The sequence below is a fragment of the Sinohyriopsis cumingii genome, chromosome 11 (assembly GCF_028554795.1).
Source record: "Sinohyriopsis cumingii isolate HCF-2022 chromosome 11, ASM2855479v2, whole genome shotgun sequence".
NCBI classification, from domain to species: domain Eukaryota; kingdom Metazoa; phylum Mollusca; class Bivalvia; order Unionida; family Unionidae; genus Sinohyriopsis; species Sinohyriopsis cumingii.
In genome coordinates, this window is record NC_142971.1 from 15,832,790 (window position 1) to 15,857,253 (window position 24,464).

Below are 24,464 nucleotides of genomic sequence, written 5' to 3' on the forward strand. Positions count from 1 at the left end.
TGTGTGTATATCAGGATACATACAACATCAGAGCTGTATATCATATTGGATCTGTGTGTATCAGGATACATACAACATCAGAGCTGTATATCATATTGGATCTGTGTGTGTATCAGGATACATACAACATCAGAGCTGTATATCATATTGGATCTGTGTGTGTATCAGGATACAGATAGCATCAGGACATGTATAATTTCAGAATTGATGTGCCAGGACACATTGTATCAGGACCTATGTATCAGGATGAATATTGTATTGAGACCTGTGTATCAGGAAATATTTTGTATCAGGCTACATATTGTACCACAACATCAGTGGCAAAACATGCCACTATTATTGATGACACATCTGCAGGTATGCAGGCCCCTACCAAAAGAGTGTAATGGTATAAAAACATCACCATTTATGTCTGCAGAAAAAATGTGCATACCTGTAACTATACGATCATCAAGGAAAGTCTTACTATTAATTGTCCAATTGTTCTAATTATCCATAGTGGTAAAATATTGTGCGTTCATTCATTATCAAATGCTATGGTTTGGAATAATAATAATAATAATAATAATAATAACAATAATAATAATAATAATAATAATAATAATAATAATAATAATAATAATAATAATAACAATAATAATAATAATAACAATAATAATAATAATAATAATAATAATAATAATAATAAAGACTTTAAAGAATACTCTCATTTTGTCCACAAACCCAATCTTATAGGAGGCCTTCTACAAATACATGTAATTTACAAGTTGGGATGTCTTTCAACAACAGAACAATTAAACTACCCATCTGATCTGTCTTATTATATAATATGAACAAGATAACTAAATTAGTGGACATATATAGTGCACTGCTGGTGAGTCAATGAAAACATTGTTTTAATGAAGAATACTGGTAGTAACGAAAAGCACAGAATGATACAAATTATTGTTTCTATAGAAGCTAATATGATTGATAAAACATTTGGATGAATCAGCTAATGCTAACATTATATAGGGTGGAATGGAATTCCATAGTTTGAATGCTAACATCATATAGGGTGGAATGAAATGGAGTTCCATCGTTTGAATGCTAACATTATATAGGGTGGAATGGAATTCCATAGTTTGAGTGCTAACATTATATAGGGTGGAATGGAATTCCATAGTTTGAATGCTAACATTATATAGGGTGGAATGAAATGGAGTTCCATAGTTTGAATGCTAACATTATATAGGGTCATTATATAGGGTGGAATGAAATGGAGTTCCATAATTTGAATGCTAACATTATATAGGGTGGAATGGAATTCCATAGTTTGAATGCTAATATTATATAGGGTGGAATGGAATTCCATAGTTTGAATGCTAACATTATATAGGGTGGAATGGAATTCCACAGTTTGAATGCTAACATTATATAGGGTGGAATGGAATTCCATAGTTTGAATGCTAATATTATATAGGGTGGAATGGAATTCCATAGTTTGAGTGCTAACATTATATAGGGTGGAATGGAATTCCACAGTTTGAATGCTAACATTATATAGGGTGGAATGGAATTCCATAGTTTGAATGCTAATATTATATAGGGTGGAATGGAATTCCACAGTTTGAATGCTAACATTATATAGGGTGGAATGGAATTCCATAGTTTGAATGCTAACATTATAAGGGGTGGAATGAAATTCCATAGTTTGAATGCTAACATTATATAGGGTGGAATGAAATTCCATAGTTTGAATGCTAACATTATATAGGGTGGAATGGGATTCCACAGTTTGAATGCTAACATTATATAGGGTGGAATGGAATTCCATAGTTTGAATGCTAACATTATATAGGGTGGAATGAAATGGAGTTCCATAATTTGAATGCTAATATTATATAGGGTGGAATGGAATTCCACAGTTTGAATGCTAACATTATATAGGGTGGAATGGGATTCCACAGTTTGAATGCTAACATTATATAGGGTGGAATGAAATTCCATAGTTTGACTGCTAACATTATATAGGGTGGAATGGAATTCCATAGTTTGAATGCTAACATTATATAGGGTGAAATTAAATGGAGTTCCATAGTTTGAATGCTAACATTATATAGGGTGGAATGAAATGGAGTTCCATAATTTGAATGCTAACATTATATAGGTTGGAATGGAATTCCATAGTTTGACACAAGAAAAAGCAACACTTTTCTTGTAAAACTCAGAATTTGCTTTAGATAAATATAAATTGTTGCTTGAGATGGGCTTTATTCATACATATGTACATTTCACACAAATTCAAAACAGCATGTGCTTAGAAATAAGCCTACCATGTAATGATTTGTAGAGAAGTAACGTCTTTCAAAGAGAAAGCAAAATTATCATTGCTACTCAGCATTGCTAGAAACCCTTTGATGGAAAAGGGATCCTTATGTCTTCACTGATGATTCATCATTTTGTTCGATCTTTAAATTTCTGGTTTGTAACAGAAAAATTGGTACTCTTTGAAGAAATGAGAATTCCAAGCATTTCTTTAAATTTCCTAACATTACAGGAACTTCCAGGGTTCTGCCTCCCAGGTATCCACCAAGCCTTTACCTCTGAACCCCAACTGATGGTCTGATAGAGGGTCAACCTCATTTAATACCCAATATTCCATTCAGTTTAAATCTTTCTTTTCAAAACTCTGGGTACAAACCAGTTCAATTAAACAGAAGATCAACTCATCCTGTTGCTTAAATGCCAATGCTCCAATCTGTAACTTAGGGACTGACCATTTTATTTGGGGGAGGTGGGGGTTGGACATATCTTTCAAAAATAGCCTCACTTTCATTTGCCTCAAAAAAAGGAATTCTGTCCATCAATTTTGTTAAAAAAAATCATCTTTTCATAAAAGAAGAAAAATTATTTTGGTTGAGAAAGAAAATCTCAGGTCCACCACAAACATGACAAGATTAATTGCCACCCACTGATGAAATGCCACCTGGCCCAATACCAAATATTTTTACAGTTTTACCATTTTGTCCCAATCAAGAGAGGTCACTTCTTTTATAATACCAATGCTTCAGTGCAAAATGGGTGGCCTTATAAGATGGTGACCAGTATAACAGAAAATCACAATCCTAATACATGTGTGGGTCATATGCATTTTTTTACTGGTCAACTTACATACAACTTTCCTTGTCCAATGACTTGTTTACATACAAGTTTCCTTGTCCAATGACTTCTTTACATACAAATTTTCCTAGTCCAATGACTTCTTTACATACAAATTTTCCTAGTCCAATGACACCTTTACATACAAATTTTCCTTGTCCAATGACTCCTTTGCATACAAATTTTCCTAGTCCAATGACTTCTTTACATACAAATTTTCCTAGTCCAATGACTCCTTTCATACAAATTTTCCTAGTCCAATGACTTCTTTACATACAAATTTTTCTAGTCCAATGACTTCTTTACGTACAAATTTTCCTAGTCCAATGACACCTTTACATACAAATTTTCCTAGTCCAATGACTTCTTTACATACAAATTTTCCTAGTCCAATGACTCCTTTACATACAAATTTTCCTAGTCCAATAACCCCTTTACATACAAATTTTCCTTATCCAATGACTCCTTTACATACAAATTTTCCTAGTCCAATGACTCCTTTACATACAAATTTTCCTAGTCCAATGACTCCTTTACATACAGATTTTCCTAGTCCAATGACTCCTTTACATACAAATTTTCCTAGTCCAATGACTCCTTTACATACAAATTTTCCTAGTCCAATAACCCCTTTACATATAAATTTTCCTAGTCCAATGACTCCTTTACATACAAATTTTCCTAGTCCAATGACTCCTTTACATACAAATTTTCCTAGTCCAATGACTCCTTTACATACAAATTTCCCTAATCCAATGACTCCTTTACATACAAATTTTCCTAGTCCAATGACTCCTTTACATACAAATTTTCCTAGTCCAAAGACTCCTTTACATACAAATTTTTCTTGTCCACTGACTGATTCCCTTTGCATATATATTTTCCTTGTCCAATGACTCCTTTAAAAACAAATTTTTCTTGTTCAATAACCCCTTTACATACAAAATTTCCTTGTACAAAGACTCCTTTACATATAAATTTTCCTAGTCAAATGACACCTATGCAGACAGATTTCATTTAAGTAAGGTTTTAAAATTTTATTTGACTGAATTACAGAATAATGAATATATCAGTTTTGTGTAACTACAGTAATATAGATGTATACATGTAGATAATGAAGTACATTAGCAACATTTATATGATAAACTTAAACTCTAAATCAATTAAACTTGTACTGTTAAACAAAGATAAAGTAGAAAAAGTAGAAAGAGAGGCTGAAAGTATAGCTGAATACAGTTGATTCCATAAAAGTATTCTCACCAGCAGCTGATATGTACAGTGCATCCTACTTATTTGCATACTGTTTGCATTGTCCAAACAAATATTCAATTAGCCAGTCTATGCAAATAACCAGAAACATATGAAAACAAACGGAATTAACTATTCCAAATATAAAGACAAAGACATATTGCAGTCAACTGCTGTTGCAACATGTTAAATACAACCTTAAATGAACTGAATTTAAAACAGTGAGAGATATAACTGGGCTACATTTGTATTACTTATATTTCTATTAAATGATTGAATACAAAATACGAAATAATGCACTGAGAATGTGCAATGTGAGTGATTATGCAGCAATGTTTGCAGCTCCATTTTTAAAAAGACTTTATGTAAATCTCCCCAAAAACTTTTAAAAAAATTAATATTGGACATCACTAAATACTATATATTAAACACCAATATATGTATGAATCACATTAAAATAATTTAAACCTCATAATTATTCATTTTTTAATTTCCTGTATCTAAATTGTGGAAAGTCAATGACCTTGCATCAGTTAGGGTGGCACACAATGCAGTTATTACAACGTCAATTCTATGTTATTTAAACTTCTTTCAATCTCTGGGGGTCCATCATCAGTTGGCTGTATGGTCTAAAGCCTTTACCGATCACTGTCAACTCACTTCTGTCAGTGTGGGTTAAAGTCGTAGTGTCTGCCAATTGGGTATATAATCAGCATGCAAGTAGCTTCCCATGGTTAGTGATTCTTACTTACTATGGTTTTTCTGGGTTCGTCCTCCATCAGTTATACTGGCCACAAAGTATAGCCTATCATGCACTGAACAAATGCATAAAAACCACCCCAACCCCCTTTCAATCTGACCAATAATCACTGTACAATGCGATGGCAAGGGACATAACAACCAGATGATCATTATGTAATCTATTACTATAAAAATAATAAATATACTTTACTTTCGCAGTAAAAGTAAGAGTCATTCCCATAAGTAACAACCATACCCATAAGGGATGATCATATTCATCAGTAAAGGCCCATGTGTAGTTTTGCATAAGGCAACAAATTTTTGATATCTTTCTATGCAGAGACGTAGGATATGAAATAACATATGCATACAGCCAAATTTTATGATGACTATGAAGAGATGGATTTGTATATGGAAATTTTATGCAAATATCTAAGATAATGCAAATAAGCAGTAAGCTATTAATTGGGTCCAGTGTTTATAGACAAGAATATTTAAATCTATTATCCTCTAAGGACTCAACAAAAGAATTCAGTCAAGTCAGCAAGATTAAATATAATTAAAAATATGTCTGCCAGCTGTCTGTAATGGTTTAACCTCTACTGTGTATATGAGACAATGAGAGTCTACTGAATATGTTTGTGTCAACGTGTGTGTGATTTTGATTTTTAACATAGCTATGATGTCTCCAGTGTGGCAATTTATAGAAATGTCTAGCATTGGGGTATCATGCCACAGACATGTAGCATGATGTCCCACCCAGTCACATTATCCTGACACCAGGCCGACCAGTCCAAACAATATCCTCTTAATGCTGAGTGCCAAGCAAGGTAGCTGTTAGTACCATTTTTGTAAGTCTTTGGTATGACTCAGCCAGGGATCTAACCCACAGCCTCTTACATCTGAGGCAGATGCTCTAACCACTAGGTCACCGGAGCAGAGTGTCTCTGTTCTGGACCATTCTTGTCATATACAAAATATTGTCAGTAAAAAATTTGTTGTGTCAATGAATTTTCTTAACAAAAATTCTTTGAAGTTAGCATATTTATGACAAAATGTTTCTGACTGACTTGTTGGTTATTTACTCTTGTATTAGAAACATATTTTGTGACTTTCTTTATAATTAAGAAAATATGTACACTAATTCTGCCAATTTATTTCCTCATTTAAATGCATAAAATTGTATGCCCATCAAAATTTTGTCTTTTGGTAAAAGATCTAATTTTTTATTTAGTAATTACCCTAACAAAATTAAAGGAAAACCTGTCTACAAAGAACAATAAATAAACTGTCTTTTATGTACAGGTGCCCTTTTAATACAGGTAAAAATGCAAGAATAACATTTTTTAAAAATATTTCTTAACGGGTGTCCTTTGAAAGCAAGTGTGCTACATAAAGAACTGTTGGGTCTACTGTATTTACTATCTGACATAGAAAAGGCCTGGTTATTCACTTATGTACATTATATATATATATATATATATATAGATATTCACATAAGTATAATCTTGCTACATAGTGTTCTATCTATGTAATCTCAAAACATCAAACAAAACAAGGATATTGGCAAAATCCTTAATTTTTATAGAGTAATTTTTTTTATTAAACTGCACACTTTTGATGAAATTGGTTGTTAACAAAAGGAGTTATTCAATCTTCCTTTCCCATGCATAATAGTTAATTTCTGATCAAAGAGAGCAAAAATCACTTTTAAGTTGAAATGTGGTTTTAGCATAGGTATTAATGCAAACAAATCAATTTTTATTACTGCATCTGAGTTCTTGTTGTGCAACAGATTTTAAAAGGATATCATTGATATGCATATAATTAGGGTGAGGTTCTTAGATGCTGTTGATAAATGAAATGACCCTATAAACTCTCTTGAAAGGTAAACAATAATGAGTCTTGTCTGCATTAACAATTTCAGCATTCATGAACTGACTGTAAATTGACAGGTGTTTCCTTGTTTCCTTCCTGGCAAGCAATCAGATACAAAATGAAGTAATGATCAATCAAATCAGAAGCAAACATTGGTCAGTCCAAGGAACCAGACAATCGATTACAGTTTGTATAAGTGATTATTTGTGCTTCTTCAGAATGCCTACATATATACTCATTTGTAAGTCGAGTAAAACTGCAAATAACAAAGATCCTGACCTGCATTAGCATAATGCTCCTGCCAATCAGGGTCTATGTTGTTTGTTCTATTGATTACTCCTAACAAACTGTACAGATCCAGATCTGCTGGCACATTATGTGACGGCAGATCTGGGTCTGTGCAGTTTGCAGTTGGACTTATGGTGCAACAGTTAAATGTATTTGCTTTGCACCTCTGTGGCTTTGAGTTCAATCATCTATTTTGACATTCACATTTTGTGGTTTTGTCTTTTATGTCTATTCTTATTAGAAATGAAAAGATAGGTGTGGAGATGACTGAGGAATAAGGAATGACCATGAAAGAAAATTTATTTCATCTGCCTTTGAGTTATGAGTAATAATCAGTATTGTAATCAGTACTGAAATCAGTATTTTAATCAGTATTGTAGGCAATATTGAAATTGGTTTAATATTAAGTATTGAAATCTGTGTTGTAATCAGTATGGAAATCAGTATTGAAATTAGTTCTGAAATCAGTTTTGTAATCAGTATGGAAATCAGTATTGAAGTTTGTGATGTAATGAGCATTGAAATCAGTATTGTAATCAGTATTGAAATCAGTATTGGAATCAGTATTGAAATTAGTAATAAAGCATGTAGTGTAATCAGTATTGAAATTAGTATTGAAATCATTATTGAAATTTGTTTTGGAATCAGTTTTGTAATCAGTATTAAAATTAATATTGAAATCAGTATTGAAATCAGTAGTGAAATTTGCTTTGAAATTAGTTTTGTAATCAGTATTGAAACAGTATTGAAATTATTATTAAAATCAGTTTTGTAATCAGTATTGCAATCAGTATTAAAGTCTGTAATGTAATCAATATTGAAATCAGCATTGTAATCAGTATTAAAATCAGTATTGTAATCAGTATTGGAATAATATCTTAACATGTTTGTAGAATTAATTAAGCCAGATGTTCACACATTTTGTGATTACTAGGTGTCTCATTATGAAATTCTCTCCATTACCCAGAACTCCTCATAGCGATAATTTTGCTGTCCTAACTATAATGACTTAATGCATATTACATTGGCCATCATTTAATGAAATACTTAGAACAAGAATAAAAGTCATAAAAAATATAAGTGCATTGTTTTCATTTACTAACTTTTATACACTTTAGCTTATTTTGTACTACTATTACTACTACTATTACAACTACTACTACTACTGCTAAAAATAATAATAATAATAATAATAATAATAATAATAATAAAAATAAAAGGGTCCAGAACAAAACATTATTTCTGGAGTTAAACCTGATCAATGACCCAGTTATTAACTGGGTACCAGAGAACTAGTATTGCGAAAAATCTGTGGCCCATGAAAAATTAGGTCAAGATGGTCTTGATTTTACTACTTTTGGTAATGTTAGATGCCTTCCAAGTCTGATCCATTCAATTTCATGCATTAATGTTTTTATTCACTAATATGAAAACTCTCATGGTAACTATGGTAATTGAAACAGAGCACAATATATAAAAACAAAATCTGCCAAAAAAACACAACCTTCTCTTCCTCAAGTGCACTAGTATTAGTTTGCTGAGTGAGCAATAGAAACCACAGCAGGAAGCCGAATTATTCAATTACTTCAAACTGCAATAAGCTGGTCATATGGTTTAAAACCATTAAACACAATGTTAGCACCAGTTGCCACATCACACATACTGTGTGCTGATGTCAACAAAAAGTTCCCGCAGGGGATACAAAATCTCTATAAAACAACTAAAAATCCTGTAAAATCTTTGATTATCATGGATTTTGCCATTTTTGTGGATGCTGGTTGTTTAAGATGACCATATGGATTGTGAAAAGTATAGGAAAAAAGCTGTATTAGACGATTTCTTTAGGTAAGTTTTCATTTCTGTCTGGCACTGTTTATATGGGATGTAGACTTTACATTGCATTGGTTATTTTGTTTCTATTAAATTATTTTATAACATTAATTCCTGCTATGTTAATAAGAAATGAAAGCTCACACAAATAAATAAATAAATCTTGTGCCACAATAGGATGATGATGATGATGATGATGATGATGATGATGATGATGATGATGATAAAACAGTAATCTGTGTGTGTGTCTGTGTGTCTATGTGTGTGTGTGTGTGTGTGTGTGTGTAAGACCAAGGGTTTAAAGGCATGTCAGCACAATCCAAGCTATAATATATAGACTAAAACATAAGTTCTAAAAATATAAAGGTAAGAATTGATTAAAGCTTGCAGGAAGATAAACTCTTCCAAATAATGACTTTGTTGTTCTTTATACCATCAGGTGACAAAATGTTTAACAACATGGAAAGCCTAGGTTTAGGACTTTGGGGGATGCTAACTCTCCTGTGTCTGGAAATAGTTTTAGCTGAGGACAGTGTGTGTCGCACCATGCAGTATCGCATCCTGTCTCCACCACTACAAAATGAACATCACTGTCTCCTACTGGAGAAGCTTCAGCGAGATTTTGAATATGAGAAATACATCAGAGAAAAACAATACGACACAGTTTACAGGTAATTAGTAAAAACATTTGGATGTTCTTAATCTCCCTCCATTTTACTTTGGTGTCATGTTAATCATGATCTGATGTTCATTTGTTGTCAGTTTGGTGTCAAGTTAATGCAAGGAATCAAAGTATTGACAATACTAATGGTTTTGAGGAGTCTACTGATCCTAATTTGCATAACATCAGATGGTAGAACACAACTCCTGAGATATTGCTATTTGTTGAATAACTACTCATGGTCCTTTTTACTACTACAAACATATTTACCGGTACTCACTTATCTGCTATCTCATAATGCGCTGGGAGATCTGGGTCTGTGCAGTTTATTAGGAGTAATCAGTAGAAAAATAAACAATGTAGACCCTGATCTACAGGTGAATTATACAAAAGAAGATATGTTCTTTGTTGTTGCAGTTTTGACTTGCTTTATAAGCATGTATATATGGTACTGCTCTAAATATCATTATAATATGTTTCAAAAATTTTCTTTTCATTAAATATCACCAGAGATTGTATGAACATTTGAAACATTATTTGAGAATTGATTTTGATCTTCTTTTAAAGCAAAATTTCTATTATTGTTTCAAGTACATGTATTATCATCAGTAGATATCCAAGACACATTATGACTATCAGGTCTAATCATTTACCTATATTTGAGTTATCTTCATTGATGTGAAAGGCCAGTGGATCTATACTTTGTTACTAATTTTAGTAAGGCCATAAAGTTTTGTACTATTATCAGTAATAGAAACTATATTTGGTAAAAGAGAATGGACAAATTTACATAAAATATGTCAAAAAGGATTGATATGACTGATTGCATCTACATTGCAAACTTATCCTATATATATGCATTCAAGTTGAGACCATCTGCAAACAATGCAAATCTGCCATTATGATTATGGAATTCTTGCTTATTAAAATTTTTTTTTAATAATTCAATCAAATGCAGGAAAATTGAACATTATATTTTAAAGCCCTAAATTTTCAGTTCTAAAACATAGCCTGGTTTTGATTGTAATTAGTTTCTTTGTCCTAAAGGTTTTTGGACATCAATAACAAATACTAATCTTTTGGCATCTGAAAACATTGGTTAGAGATGGTTACATTGTTAATAAACAAGCAATAGAGCAATATTATTGGATAGCAATGTACACAACCAGTGGATGTTGATGCTACATTGGCAACAGAGTATCTTGGTCAATGAGCTGTTTGATATTTAGTTTAACTGACTAGAGGCAAGCAGCTGGTTGATAATGATCATAAATTTATATATACATAGGGAGTTAACCTCAAAAAGTGTGAAAAAGTTCTTCTACTATTTTTACTGTTGTTATGCATATTTATGTAACTGTATTTCAGCTCCATGGACATTAGATAAGCAAGAAGGTTTTCCTTTTATACATTTCATTATATATGATTCCTATTGGTACTGCATGCTGCCCCAAGGTTGACCATAAATTATAAATGACCTCAAAGGAAGCATTCCTTGGGAATCTTCCTAGAATTAATGCTGAGCTAAACCTGCTGTCAAATGATGTCAGAAGCAGATATTGATCTATCTCAAGTATATAAACCAAATTTTACATACCCTAAATTATTTAACTTGATTATACCCATATACATTCCCTCACCACATGCACACATTTTGTAACATTTAATTTGTAGCAAAAGTTCAAAAACATTTAGGGAGAAATTGTTACATATTTCCTTAATGAGCTATAATATTCAGACTTACACTGTAACTACTTTACTTCATTTTATGCACTTTACAACTAATGAAAGAGCTACACATCAGATGATCATAAAACCAAATGTTTTATTATCAAGGCATACCTACCATAATGCATTTCACAAAAGACGTCACGAGTTAAGATTCCTACCATCCCCAATGTGATCTTCTTTAAAAAATACATCATTTTCGGTAATTGTAGAGAAAAAAAATGAAAAGATAATGTAGAGAAAGACCTTTCTTTACCACCATGTAATATGTAGTCTGTTTAAACACTGTAAACAGTCCTCTTAACACGAATCTTGGGGCAGTTTATACAGTTGGTTGTCATAGAAGCAAACTTGAAAGGTAGTCAGAGATAAACAACCACCATTTCGCAGATTACTTATGGCAAACAATAGCTATGGTAATATTTTGATTTTGTAGGACAGCCCATTAGGCAAACCTGTGTAGGTAAAGTATACTCAGTTGAGCAACCCAATTCATTTGAAGTTAGGCAAATAAAACAGTTGGGTTGAGGAACAGAAGTTAATACACATCATTGTCTCAACTGAAAATGTTTTTACCATCAATTTAATGATAATTGGCAAGTTCATATTCAGCAGCAGGGTTTCTTTGAAATCAGATTTTACTCCATGTAAAAATGCAAACCATGAATATTTTGGTATTTTGAATAGCATACTAGTGTAACTGATTTCTGAAAGCAAAATGTCAAAATGCAGTTGTGATCCAGAGAAAGATGAGCCATTTGCAAAATGCAGTTGTGATCCAGGGAAAGACGAGTCATTTGCAAAATGCAGTTGTGATCCAGGGAAAGATGAGCCATTTGCATAATGCATCAAAAACCAAAGGTCCAAACTCTTGGTTGACAGATTTTGACTTTGTAAGCAAATAAGTGGAATAAACGGATTCTGCTTAGTAGATGGAATAAACAAATTCCACCTAGTAATAAATGGAGTAATTTGCATATTTCAGGCCATAATTCACCCTGATTCCGCTCTGAATCCACCTAAAATTTATAAGTGGAATCTAGGCTTTAGGTGAAATCTGCTTTAAAATTCCACCTGGAATCTGGTTAAAGTCAGGGCGGAAGTTATCATTTAGGTAGCAGCACAAGTGCAGCATTTTTTTGCACATACTGCTAACACACTATGATAATAACATTAGTCACTCTGGAGCATACAACATCAGTTGCCATAGTAACACCACCCAGCATCAGGACAAAGTATGAATGCAGAGCTCAATCCCAAAATTAACTAACAGGTTTAAGCAATCTTCCACAGGCCATGCCAGAAGAGCTTAAGTATTTGTCTGCAATTTTGTTGCCTAGCAGAATCTACCATTTGCACATGCAGCTCATTTTTCAGACCTGCATGTTTGACACTCCCTCACAGCAATGCAGATGCAAAAAGATCACTTTCTATGCTGAGAATAATTCAACAAAATCTTTAGTGAAGTTTGAACAACAATGTTTAAGTGCAAATATGAACACAAAAGACACTTGCATTACCTTCTAACCTACTAGCAGACATTTGAAAGCAACAAGGATTGCATCCAATTAAGACTGCATTCTACTATCTAGTGGATTTCAAAGACAGTAACTTGGTGAAGTTTTTTATTTAATGTCTGAGTAGTAGTGATGTGTGTGTTAATGATATTTGATATGTGTGTGGTAATGATATTTGTAAATTACTAGTGTGTGGTAATGATATTTGACATTACTAGTGTGTCATGTAATGATATTTGACATTACTAGTGTGTGGTAATGATATTTTATATGTGTGTGGTAATGATATTTGACATTACTAAGTCGACCAACTAGATATATATTTTGTTTGTTATATATTTTGTTTGTTAGCATATTAAATGCTTCAAAGAAACAAGATGTGATATTCTTTTGCTAAAGTTTGAATTTACAGTTCTATAGACTTAGATTAGTAAATAACTTATTCTCAATTTTATGACAACTTTCTTGGGGGATCATTCACCTGGCTCCACACTTCCCCCACCCCATTTCAAAACACACACTATTTGAGTTTCAAAAATCCTCCGACACTGTCTGGGAGTTTGTCAGGTATGATCAAGGGGAACATGCTGTCTGTGATTTATTGCAAACATACAAACACACCATTGCAATCAATAATGTGTTTTTTTCTTCTAAAATTGTAACATCCCCACTATGAGCCAAGGCACCCTATGGATAATACAATGTTTAACAGGAATCCCAGTTTCTAAAATCAACAGAAAATATAAATATACCCATCTACCAATTATCCAACTATCATACAACAAGAAATAATTCAATTCATAAAGAGAGAAAAGAGAATTAGATACAAATGGAGAAATAACGTTCAATTTGTACTACACCACTCCCACGATAACTCGCACCCTGATAACTCACAAACCTGTTTATAATGTGGGGTCAGGCATGGATCACATTTTTTAAACCAGAAAATACCCCCAAAGAAAATTGCGATCAAAATTGTCAACAGAAACTTTGATGTATCGCTCACTTTATCATCAACAGTGTTAGATAGGACCTGGAAATTTTAATCAACACTATGAAATATCAAATTTAAAAATAGGTCATACAAGAATTTACATTTTCTTTCCAAATGACATTTCTTGTACACCACATTTAACAATATACATGTATAAGGAAATTTTGATCAATGAAAATGTCACTTATGCTGAGTGGAGGCAGTACTTTAATAAATAAATATAAACTAAATAATTATTTTGTCAATTGAAATTTGTGTTCTAGTTCTATCTTTTAGTTCCTTTTAAGTGTAATCATAATAAATGCAATGTGTCCTCTTGTAATTAAACAAAAAATGTGTCAATCTACCGTAACAACTATGTCCGTGAGTGTTTCTCTGAGAACCTAATTTAGTGCCGACCGTGTTTTGATAACTGACTTTTGGAAGTATTTATTGTATTGGTGCACTGAATTAAAAGCTGGCCTCCTTTGTATTATCATGTTAATTATGTCTTTCAAATCAAATAAAGGAGGTGGAATAAAAGAAAAGTTAAAAGGAACGAAAATCCAACAAACCTAGCCCCAGTCATATGTTGAGTGAACTCACTTCACTTGATCAATCGAACACTTATAAATGTTACTATGTATGTAACATAAACTACCTTAAATTAACCAACTCTTTCACAACTGTGATCAAAGATAGCAAGGCAGCCAAGCGAAATTAATATTTTGTAAAATAAAGAGCTTGATTTCACAGATACGGACCATTGTGGGCAATATCCTAGTAGTACAGCACAGTACAATGCTGCCTAAGCAAGTCCACCGGACTCCAGACGTGAAGTATACTTACCAGTACCAGAATGAATATTTGAAAACTATAGACTAACTAGAAAATTTACAAAGAAAGATAGTCAAATCGAAGCAAAGCTGAAAGTTAAGGTGTTAAATGCAAAGATAGACATCATCCCTCTCACTCCCATCAAAAATGGCATAAGACTACTAGAGACAGAAAAGGACATAACAAAGATCAAACCAGCATTTTTCCTACATGGCTTTCTCACCAAGTCATGATATAAAGGCCGCATACACCATAGGAAATGCAATAGATATGGGAATACAGGGCACACACCACACAAATGCCCAACCAACCAAGAAGAGAAGAAGAAAGAAGGCACGGGCAAGACAAACTACCCAAATCCAAGACAAAGTAATCAATAAAAAGAAAAATCACAAGTTAAACAGCAGTAAGTACAACAGAATAAACAACTGGAAAGAAGCAGGACAAATTATAACAGCAAAGAGGTAACAAGCGTGACAACTAAACAAACCAGTACAGGATCAACTCCAGGGAATGTAGCAACAAAAAAAGCAGCAGAAATAGAGTGAAATTTAAATGGGGAACCAATGACAACAATAATAAGGACTTTGCTGAAACAGAGAACAGTCAATAGGTACAAGAAACAGCTACAGAGGCAATTTTAACAACAAAAGTACAGGGGATGTTAAACAGAATAACATCACCACCAAGAACAAAAATGACACTACAAATGAGAGTAGAAACCAATATAGATCTGAATGAAACACCACTGCCATCAACATCAACAACAATGACAACACCACAAACAAGAAGAGAATCTTATACAAAAACAGTATTGCAGATGATCGAGAAACCAATAGCACAACCAAGAACAACCAAGACAACTAAAAACAATGAAGAATTGAAACCACCTGAAGAAAACAACCAAGTAACAAGAACACTACAAATAAAAAGAAGAGAAATAGGAAAAGAAGAAGAGAGAAAAGAAAAACTTAGTAAAAAGGAAAAGAGAAGATGCAGAAGACCAGAGAATGATGAGATGATGGAAAAATATTTTCTTGAAATGGAGAATATTTAGAATAAAAAAATTATATACAAAAATACAAAATAATTTTTTACATTTTTTTTTTACTAGTATATAAAAAAAAGTAGAGATATCCTCAAGGATGATAAGAAGTTTCATTACTACTTCCAATGAAATCGTGACATAAATATTGTACTAATTGAACAATACAAAAATTGAGTTTTGATTGTTTTACAAAATGAATGTTGCCTGTTTTTGAAAAAAAGGAATCTTATTTGGTGGTGTATCAACAGGTAGTCTCATTCCCTGCTCTTGGGACTCACGATTTGGCAGGATAATATTAAACACCACTACGGGAACCAGACTCATCAAGAAAATAAAAAGCAGTGACATAATACACAGATTTTTTGGCATACACATGATGGTTGTTTAAACCAGTTGGAATGATCTTTCATGTTGGACATTTTGAAAATAAATGTAATTTAAACAGAATAATGAACAACTTCATTAGAAAAAGCTCATTATTAAAAATTATTATCGATGTGATTGTAAAATGAGGATTCAGTCAATAAACAGCCCAGTTCCCTAATGACGCTGCCCCCACCATGGTTTTCTCAATGTCAAGCAAATTTTTTCAATTTCTGGAGGTCTCTTTGTAACTCACACCTTGCTTATAGTGCAGTCTATGTTTGTGGACCCTGCTGTGTGCAAGTTATCGAGGGGGAAGTGTACTTGCTCATTACGCCATCAGTGGTGTCATGTCCTATGACTCATGCACAGCTCATTTATATTTCTTTCAAATTATATCAATTTTGATTTATGCTGTAACCTCAAGAATGCATCTATAGCATAAATCAAACAACATCTGTACGGGATTTTTTATATATTAAACTTGATTAAACATGTACTTAATTAATGGTCATTTGAATGTCTTTAGTATTCAACCATACATCCTAGTGCACTACAAAACTATTAAATCAAATTCTATTAATATGACCGTTTCACAGAACAAGGCACAGCATCCTCAGTATAGGTACATGTAATTTCAAGCTAGACAAAAAGAATATGTCATTGTCCATAGAGTTATTATGGATGCACACCAATTTCATATTAAAAGGCAGATCATCTATGTATAACTACAAGGAATCATTAGATAAATCCAATCAAAATATCTGATGTGAACAAAACAGTTGGTGTATTTTTCATGTTATATATAAACACCCATATTTGTCTTTCTTTCTGCATGTAAAACTGGGTCTATGTACTTTATAGCAGTAGATGATCTTGGTCTATGTATTTGATGACAGTAGGTGATTTGGGTCCATTTATTATATGGCAGTAGATGATCTGGGTCTATGTATTATATGGCAGTAGATCATCTGGGTCTATGTATTATATGGTATCAGATGATCTGGGTCTATGTATTATATGGCAGTATATGATCTGGGTCTATGTATTTGATGACAGTAGGTGATCTGGGCTATTTATTATATGGCAGTAGATGATCTGAATGCATATATTATAATGCAGTAGATGATCTGGGTCTATGTATTATGTTTAGTTATCTGGGTCTATGCATTATGCAACAGTAGATGATCTGGGTCTATATATTATGTGGTAGTAAATTATCTGGGTCTATGCATTATGTGGTAGTACATTATCTGGGTTTATGTATTATGTTGTAGTACATTATCTGTGTCCATGTATTACGCTGTAGTACTTATCTGGGTCTATGCCTTATGCAACAGTGGATGATCTATTTAGGTCTAAGCATCTTCTGGCAGTAAATGATCTGGGTCTATGTATTAGATGGGAGTAAATGATCTGGGTGTATGTATTAGATGGGAGTAAATGATCTGGGTCTATTTATTATATGAGAGTAAATGATCTGGGTCTATGTATTACAGGGGAGTAAATGATCTGGATCTATGTATTACATGGGAGTAAATGATCTGGGTCTATGTATTACATGGAATTAAATGATCTGGGTCTATGTATTACATTGGAGTAAATGATCTGGGTTTATGCATTTTCTGGCAGTACATGATCAGTGTCTATGAATTAATAAATATACATTTCAGTATGCTAAACAGGATGTCTGTTGACCTGAAGCGAGAGATACGAAGTCTGGATACACGTAAGCTAAATGGACGACGGGCTAGGACACGGGGATTCCAACAGCAAGAGGGTATACCTCTTGTTCGAGGTAAGATTTTTTGAACTTCATGTAAAAAATGTTTTAATAAAACAAGGATGCCCCATCCCAAATCTGATAAATGGAAATGAGTTATGCTGTATTTAAGTCTACCCCATTGGTGTGGCTCGAGCATCTTTTTAAAAACTTGCCAAAAAATAAAACATGCTTTAAGTAGATTATAAAACTTCTTTCTGTCTGCATAATTAATAATTATGCATATGCAAGCTCAGTTGTTAAAGTGTCTGACTAATAATCAGTGGGCTGCTGCTTTGAATTTTACCAGACAAGCCAGGATTGAATACTGTGACAAGTCTTGAGGAAGGTAATTTAAGTTGCCATGAATAGTCAATCTTTTGCAGATATACCAATAAACACCCATCAGTCATGTAGTCTAAACTGGTGAACTTTCAGGCAGATCAGTAGGCAAGATTTTGTTGTTCTTTGTTGGTTTTAACATTACTTCCAATATCATGCCAAGGAAGTCTTGGAGCTTAAAGCCTCTCCCCAGGTCACACACTGAAACAGCCATTCTGAGCTGGCTTGAGCAGGTACTTGACCTGTAACCTTTGGATTATGATTCCAACATTCTTCCAACTGAGCTACTGTGGTTCCCTGCTATGTAATAAGGCCACCATTTAAGCCATACTATACATTCTTTTTCTTTATGGGAGAATACATTTTAGGGATTTTTTGTTTTTATAGAACCACAAGTGTAATATCCCATGGTCACTGATGGTCTATCTATGTAAACACTCTTGTGGCTGTATCATTTTCACACTGAAATGAAAAATTCTCCATTAACAGTAATATCAACTTAAGTCAAACTATGATACATACGTTTGACCTGAAAACAAAATTTGGTCCAATTATACATCCAGGATAATGGTCAACAGGATATTAAGATATGCACTATGATCACAATTGGTCATGTGTGAAAGACATCAGTTTGTATGCACTAGGATCACATTTGGTCATGTGTGAAAGACATCAGTTTGTATGCACTATTATCACAATTGGTCATGTGTGAAAGACATCAGTTTGTATGCACTATGATCACATTTGGTCATGTGTGAAAGACATCAGTTTGTATGCACTATTATCACATTTGGTCATGTGTGAAGACATCAGTTTATATGCACTACAATCACATTTGATCATGTGTGAAAGATGTCTGTTTGTATACACTATGACATTTGGTCATGTGTGAAAGATGTCTGTTTGTATACACTATGACATTTGGTCATGAGTGAAAGACATCAGTTTGTATGCACTATGATCACATTTGGTCATGTGTGAAAGAAATCAGTTTGTATGCACTATGGTCACATTTAGTCATGTGTGAAAGACATCAGTTTGTATGCACTATGATCACAGTTGGTCATGAGATGGAAGATTGCAGTCACAACCTGCTAACCTTCAAGACTGTCTGGGTTTTTCTTAGATTAAAATAATCTGTGGTCCCTAGCAGAGGGGGAAGTGAGTCATAAACATGACTGCGTCAAGGGGTTTGAGAACCAAAAATTATTTTTCATGTGATTCATCATGACGTGTTAGGAATATAATTGCATGGGAAAAGATAGAAATAGTCCCCAATCATACACATATCACAATGTGAGAAAAATTAATTTCATCTCCTGAGCATTTTTTATAAATATGTTCCACTCTAACCAGAAAACAAGCACTCAGAATTAATTTATGTTATTTCACCTTTTAAATATTTCAGACTGTTATGAGCTGATGATAAACAACATCCATTTAAGTGGTGTTTATCCAATACGACTTCCTGATTTCCAAGTCCTGAATGTTTGGTGTGACATGGAACTTGGATCAGGAGGTTGGACAGTTATACAACGACGCCTCAGTGGTAAAGTCAATTTCACAAGAAAGTGGGATGATTATGCATATGGTTTTGGGAACAACAATGCGGAATACTGGCTTGGTAATGAATATATACATGAAATGACCAAACAACAGAATTACTCCTTGAGAATTGACTTATGGGATTGGGAAGACAACCATGCATATGCCGAGTATGATTCATTCAAAATCGCCGATGAAAATGAAGGGTATAATATACAAGTAACTGGATATCATGGTACTGCTGGTGACTCTCTAAGTCACCACAATGGTATGAGATTTACAACAACAGATCGTGACAGTGATATTTGGTTTGCTAATTGCGCAGACAAAGATCAGTCAGGCTGGTGGTTTAAGGCATGTGGTTTTTCACTGAATGGAATGTACATTCCAAATGGCACAATCCACGCTTCTCCTGATGGACTTGTACAAGGAATAATCTGGCACACGTGGAGGAAATCCACAAACTATTCTCTCATGAGAGCAGAAATGAAGATAAAACCACAGATGGCAGTAAGGATGGAAAGACAGCTCCAGCAGATGCTAAACTCTAAATCGGAAAATGCAACTTTTACAAATATAACTGAAATGGACAGCACTGGATATGATGACAATGAGGACAAAATAAACATTGATGAATTTGAAGGTGACCTTGATAATCAGTAGATATGAGATCTACATTTGACCTGAGTTACTGCACATAATAACTAGAACATTCTTTCCCTGCTGGTGACCTGTGTATATTTCTGTATAAACATTCTCTGATAATTTCTACACTGTTCAGACTTGTCTCTGGCAATGCTTACACTGTTCAGACATGTCTCTGATATTTCTTACACTGTTCAGACTTGTCTCTGATATCTCTAACATTGTCAAGACTTGTCTCTGATATGCCTTAGACTGCTCAGAATTTTCAGGACGATATCCTAATTTATTCTTTGCAAAATCTATCTTTCTATTCTGAAAGCAGTGTTGGCAGAATTTTATGGAGTGTTAGAAGATAGAAAACAGAGCTGCATATTTAGGACAAAGGCTTAGAGACCTTTATTAAAGACATGCATAACTAGAATCAATGATATGCTTCAAGGGTGAATGGTGGTAAGGACAGCATACAGGTACTAATGGCTGAGGAAGTTTAAAATTTGTAGAATAAGGACCTTACAAGTTTTCTTTGCAAAGTACTGTGGGCACAACTTTTGATGTAACTATTACATTTACTAAGCATGTTTATTACAATTCTCACTTTTCTTACCAAAATATTACTTGGAGCGGGTGAGGTGTTTAACACAGATAACACCATTTTCACAAATCCCATGCTATGCAAATGAATTTTTATGATCTAAAATTTGCATTACCTTAATATTGACCTTTCCCCGTAAAATAGTCACAAACTCTGTCTTCTCAAGGCACTTATGGCATGGTTCGCTGAGATGTATATGACCTGGCTGTAACAAGACAATAATTTCAATTAGTAAAGCTTTGTATAACGGAGAAAAGGAACCAAAAGAGTTTGGTCTTGTGATTCACTTTATGCATTTCAGGAGACAGGGTAAATTTAAATTAAAATCACTCTGAAATTGTATGCACTTCTTTTTATTCTAAAACAGACAGCCACAAAATTGGAGCAAGACATTTCACTGAACATTAGTTCTCAAGAAATGTATGCTAAAATGTCACTTGCCAAACTGTCAAACAACTTGCCTAATGCCAGGTGCATTGCTGGTCATTATTCAAGCCATAATTACCTAACATCAGGCGTACAGTTTGTCATTACTCGTCATAATCACCTAACACCAGGGGTACAGTTTGTCATTACTTGTCATAATTACATAACACCAGGTGTACAGTTTGTCATTACTTGTCATAATTACCTAACACCAGGTGTACAATTTGTCATTACTTGTCATAATTACCTAACACCAGGTGTACAGTTTGTCATTACTCGTCATAATTACCTAACACCAGGTGTACAGTTTGTCATTACTCATCATAATTACCTAACACCAGGGGTACAGTTTGTCATTACTCATGCCATAATTACCTAACAACAGGTGCATAGCTTCTCATTACACATGCCATAATTACTTAACAAAAGGTGCATCACTTGTCATCACACATGCCATAATTACCTAACACCAGGTGCATAGCTGGTCATTACTCATGCCATAATAGCCTAACAACAGGGGCATAGCATGTTATTACACATGTCATAATTACCTAACACCAGGTGCATCACTTGTCATTATTTATGCCATAGTTACATAACAGGTGCATATTTTGTCATTACTCTTGCCATAATTACCTCATAACAGGTGCACAGCTTATCACTACACATGCCATAATTACCTAACACCAGGTGCATAGCTGGTCATTATACATGCCATAATTACCTAATGAAAGACACATAGCTTCTCATTACTCATGCCATAATTACATAACAACAGGTTATAGCTTGTCATTATGTATGCCATAATTACCTAACACCAGGTGTATAGCTTGTCTTTACTTATGCAATATTTGCCTAACACCAGGTGTATAGCTTGTCTTTACTTATGCAATATTTACCTAACACCTGGTGTATAGCTTGTCGTTACTTATGCAATATTTACCTAACACTAGATGCATAGCCTGGCATTACTCACACCATAATTTCAATGTGTCTAGATCTGAAAAGGTTTTAAGTATATTTTTTTTTTTTTAGGTTATAGCTTGTCATTACTCATGCCATAATTACCTCATAACAGGTGCATAGCTTGGCATTACTCATGCCATAATTACTTAACAACAGGTGTATAGCTTGTCATTATGTATGCCATAATTACCTAACACCAGGTGTATAGCTTGTCTTTACTTATGCAATATTTGCCTAACACCAGGTGTATAGCTTGTCTTTACTTATGCAATATTTACCAAACACAAGGTATATAGCTTGTCATTACTTACGCCATAATTACCTAACACCAGATGTATAGTTTGTCATTACTTATTCAATATTTACCTAACACCAGGTGTATAGCTTGTCATTACTTATGCAATATTTACCTAACACAAGGTATATAGCTTGTCATTACTTATGCCATAATTACCTAACACCAGGTGTATAGTTTGTCATTACTTATTCAATATTTACCTAACACCAGGTGTATAGCTTGTCATTACTTATTCAATATTTACCTAACACCAGGTGTATAGCTTGTCATTACTTATTCAATATTTACCTAACACCAGGTGTATAGCTTGTCATTACTTGTGGAATATTTGCCTAACACCTGGTGTATAGCTTGTCATTACTTATGCAATATTTACCTAACACCTGGTGTATAGCTTGTCATTACTTATGCAATATTTACCTAACACCTGGTGTATAGCTTGTCGTTACTTATGCAATATTTACCTAACACTAGATGCATAGCCTGGCATTACTCACACCATAATTTCAATGTGTCTAGATCTGAAAAGGTTTTAAGTATATTTTTTATGACAGCAATTGTAACAGCAATTATTTTGAACTGCTAAGATCACCATAATGCTTTCAGTGGATTTCTTCCCTGTGCTACATCTGACAGCATGATCATGCTGACTGTTGTTGTTGTTGTTGTTGTTGTAGGGTTTAACGCCATTTTTCAGCACATGAGAGGCTATACATGGTGGACAGTATTAATGATGGAGGAAGAACCTGGGAAAACCCCGGAAAGAACCACCTGGCATCACACTGACTGTATTGTACTAATATCCAAACAGCATATACATTTGTGTGTGTGTGTGTGTGTGTGTGTGTGTGATTTGGGTTTTTTAATGTAGTTTTAACAATTTTTCAGTTATATCGCTATGATGCCTGCAGTGTGACAGTTTATAGTGATATCTAGCACTGGGACATCATGTCGCAGACATGTAGCATGACGTCCCACCCAGTCACATTATCCTGACACCGGGCCGACCAGTCCTAACACTAATCGCTAATGCTGGGTGGCAAGCGAGGCAGCAGTTAGTACCATTTTTGTAAATCTTTGGCATGACTCAGCTAGGGATCGAACCCATGACCTCCTGCATCTGAGGCAAATGCTCTAACCTCTCTTCCACCAGAGCGGTTGCATATAAATTTAAATATATGGTACTGACATAGATAGTGTTTACTGTATTCATAGTGTGTGTGTGTGCATGTGTGTGTGTGTATTTTTCTTGAGTTTTCCAACACTTAAAGAAGGAATGGGAAGGATTGGTGATAATTGGAGAATAGTTTTCCCACCAGGTACATCACTTATATGCTTCTTGTAAAAGCAAAGTGGAGCTTCTTGCTTTCCTGTCACAGTGCATTAAATTTGGTTCAAGGTTAAGAAGTAAACAAATTAATTATTGGAAGGATTCCTGTAAGATATAAGCAATTTAACGTTGTCCCACAAACTTAAATAAAAATCTTTTCATGAAAGTTTGATAATTATTTCCTTTGTCATTATAATTTCTCATAAATATATTAGTTCAAACGTTGTTGAGTTCTTTATTTCTTCTCTAATTGCCCTTTACACTTGAGGATTTGTGCAGTTAAGGTGAAACATCTTGCTTGTGGG

At 33.7% G+C, this 24,464-nt stretch overlaps 2 protein-coding genes across 5 annotated transcripts in view; one reads left to right on the plus strand and one right to left on the minus strand.

Annotated features, from left to right (window-relative positions):
- The window catches only part of LOC149787657 (soluble guanylate cyclase 89Db-like), a 351,631-nt gene that overhangs the window by 9,905 nt on the left and 317,262 nt on the right, over window positions 1–24,464 (minus strand). For all 3 annotated transcript variants that reach the window (XM_089973848.1, XM_089973849.1, XM_089973847.1), the window contains one exon: window positions 21,255–21,344. In XM_089973848.1, the coding sequence (XP_089829974.1) occupies window positions 21,255–21,344 (90 nt within the window). The remainder of the gene's footprint in view (window positions 1–21,254; window positions 21,345–24,464) is intronic.
- Window positions 8,926–24,384, plus strand: LOC149787658 (fibrinogen-like protein A). Of its 2 annotated transcripts, XR_016424083.1 has the most exons (5): window positions 8,926–9,141; window positions 9,566–9,797; window positions 17,927–18,051; window positions 19,766–22,343; window positions 22,601–24,384. XR_016424083.1 is itself a non-coding variant. In XM_089973852.1 (4 exons), the coding sequence occupies exons 2-4, from the start codon at window positions 9,574–9,576 to the stop codon at window positions 20,563–20,565; spliced, it is 1,149 nt and encodes a 382-aa protein (XP_089829978.1). In that variant the 5' UTR covers window positions 8,926–9,141; window positions 9,566–9,573; the 3' UTR covers window positions 20,566–24,384. The 2 variants fall into 2 exon arrangements, 1 of the variants encoding a protein (XP_089829978.1); XM_089973852.1 differs by having other exon boundaries at window positions 19,766–24,384.

Coding starts and splice junctions, on each gene's coding strand:
- LOC149787658 (XM_089973852.1), top strand. CDS start 9,574: ATGTTTAACAACATGGAAAGCCTAGGTTTAGGACTTTGGGGGATGCTA. Junction 9,798..17,926: donor CAATACGACACAGTTTACAG/GTAATTAGTAAA, acceptor TATACATTTCAG/TATGCTAAACAGGATGTCTG. Junction 18,052..19,765: donor GGGTATACCTCTTGTTCGAG/GTAAGATTTTTT, acceptor TAAATATTTCAG/ACTGTTATGAGCTGATGATA.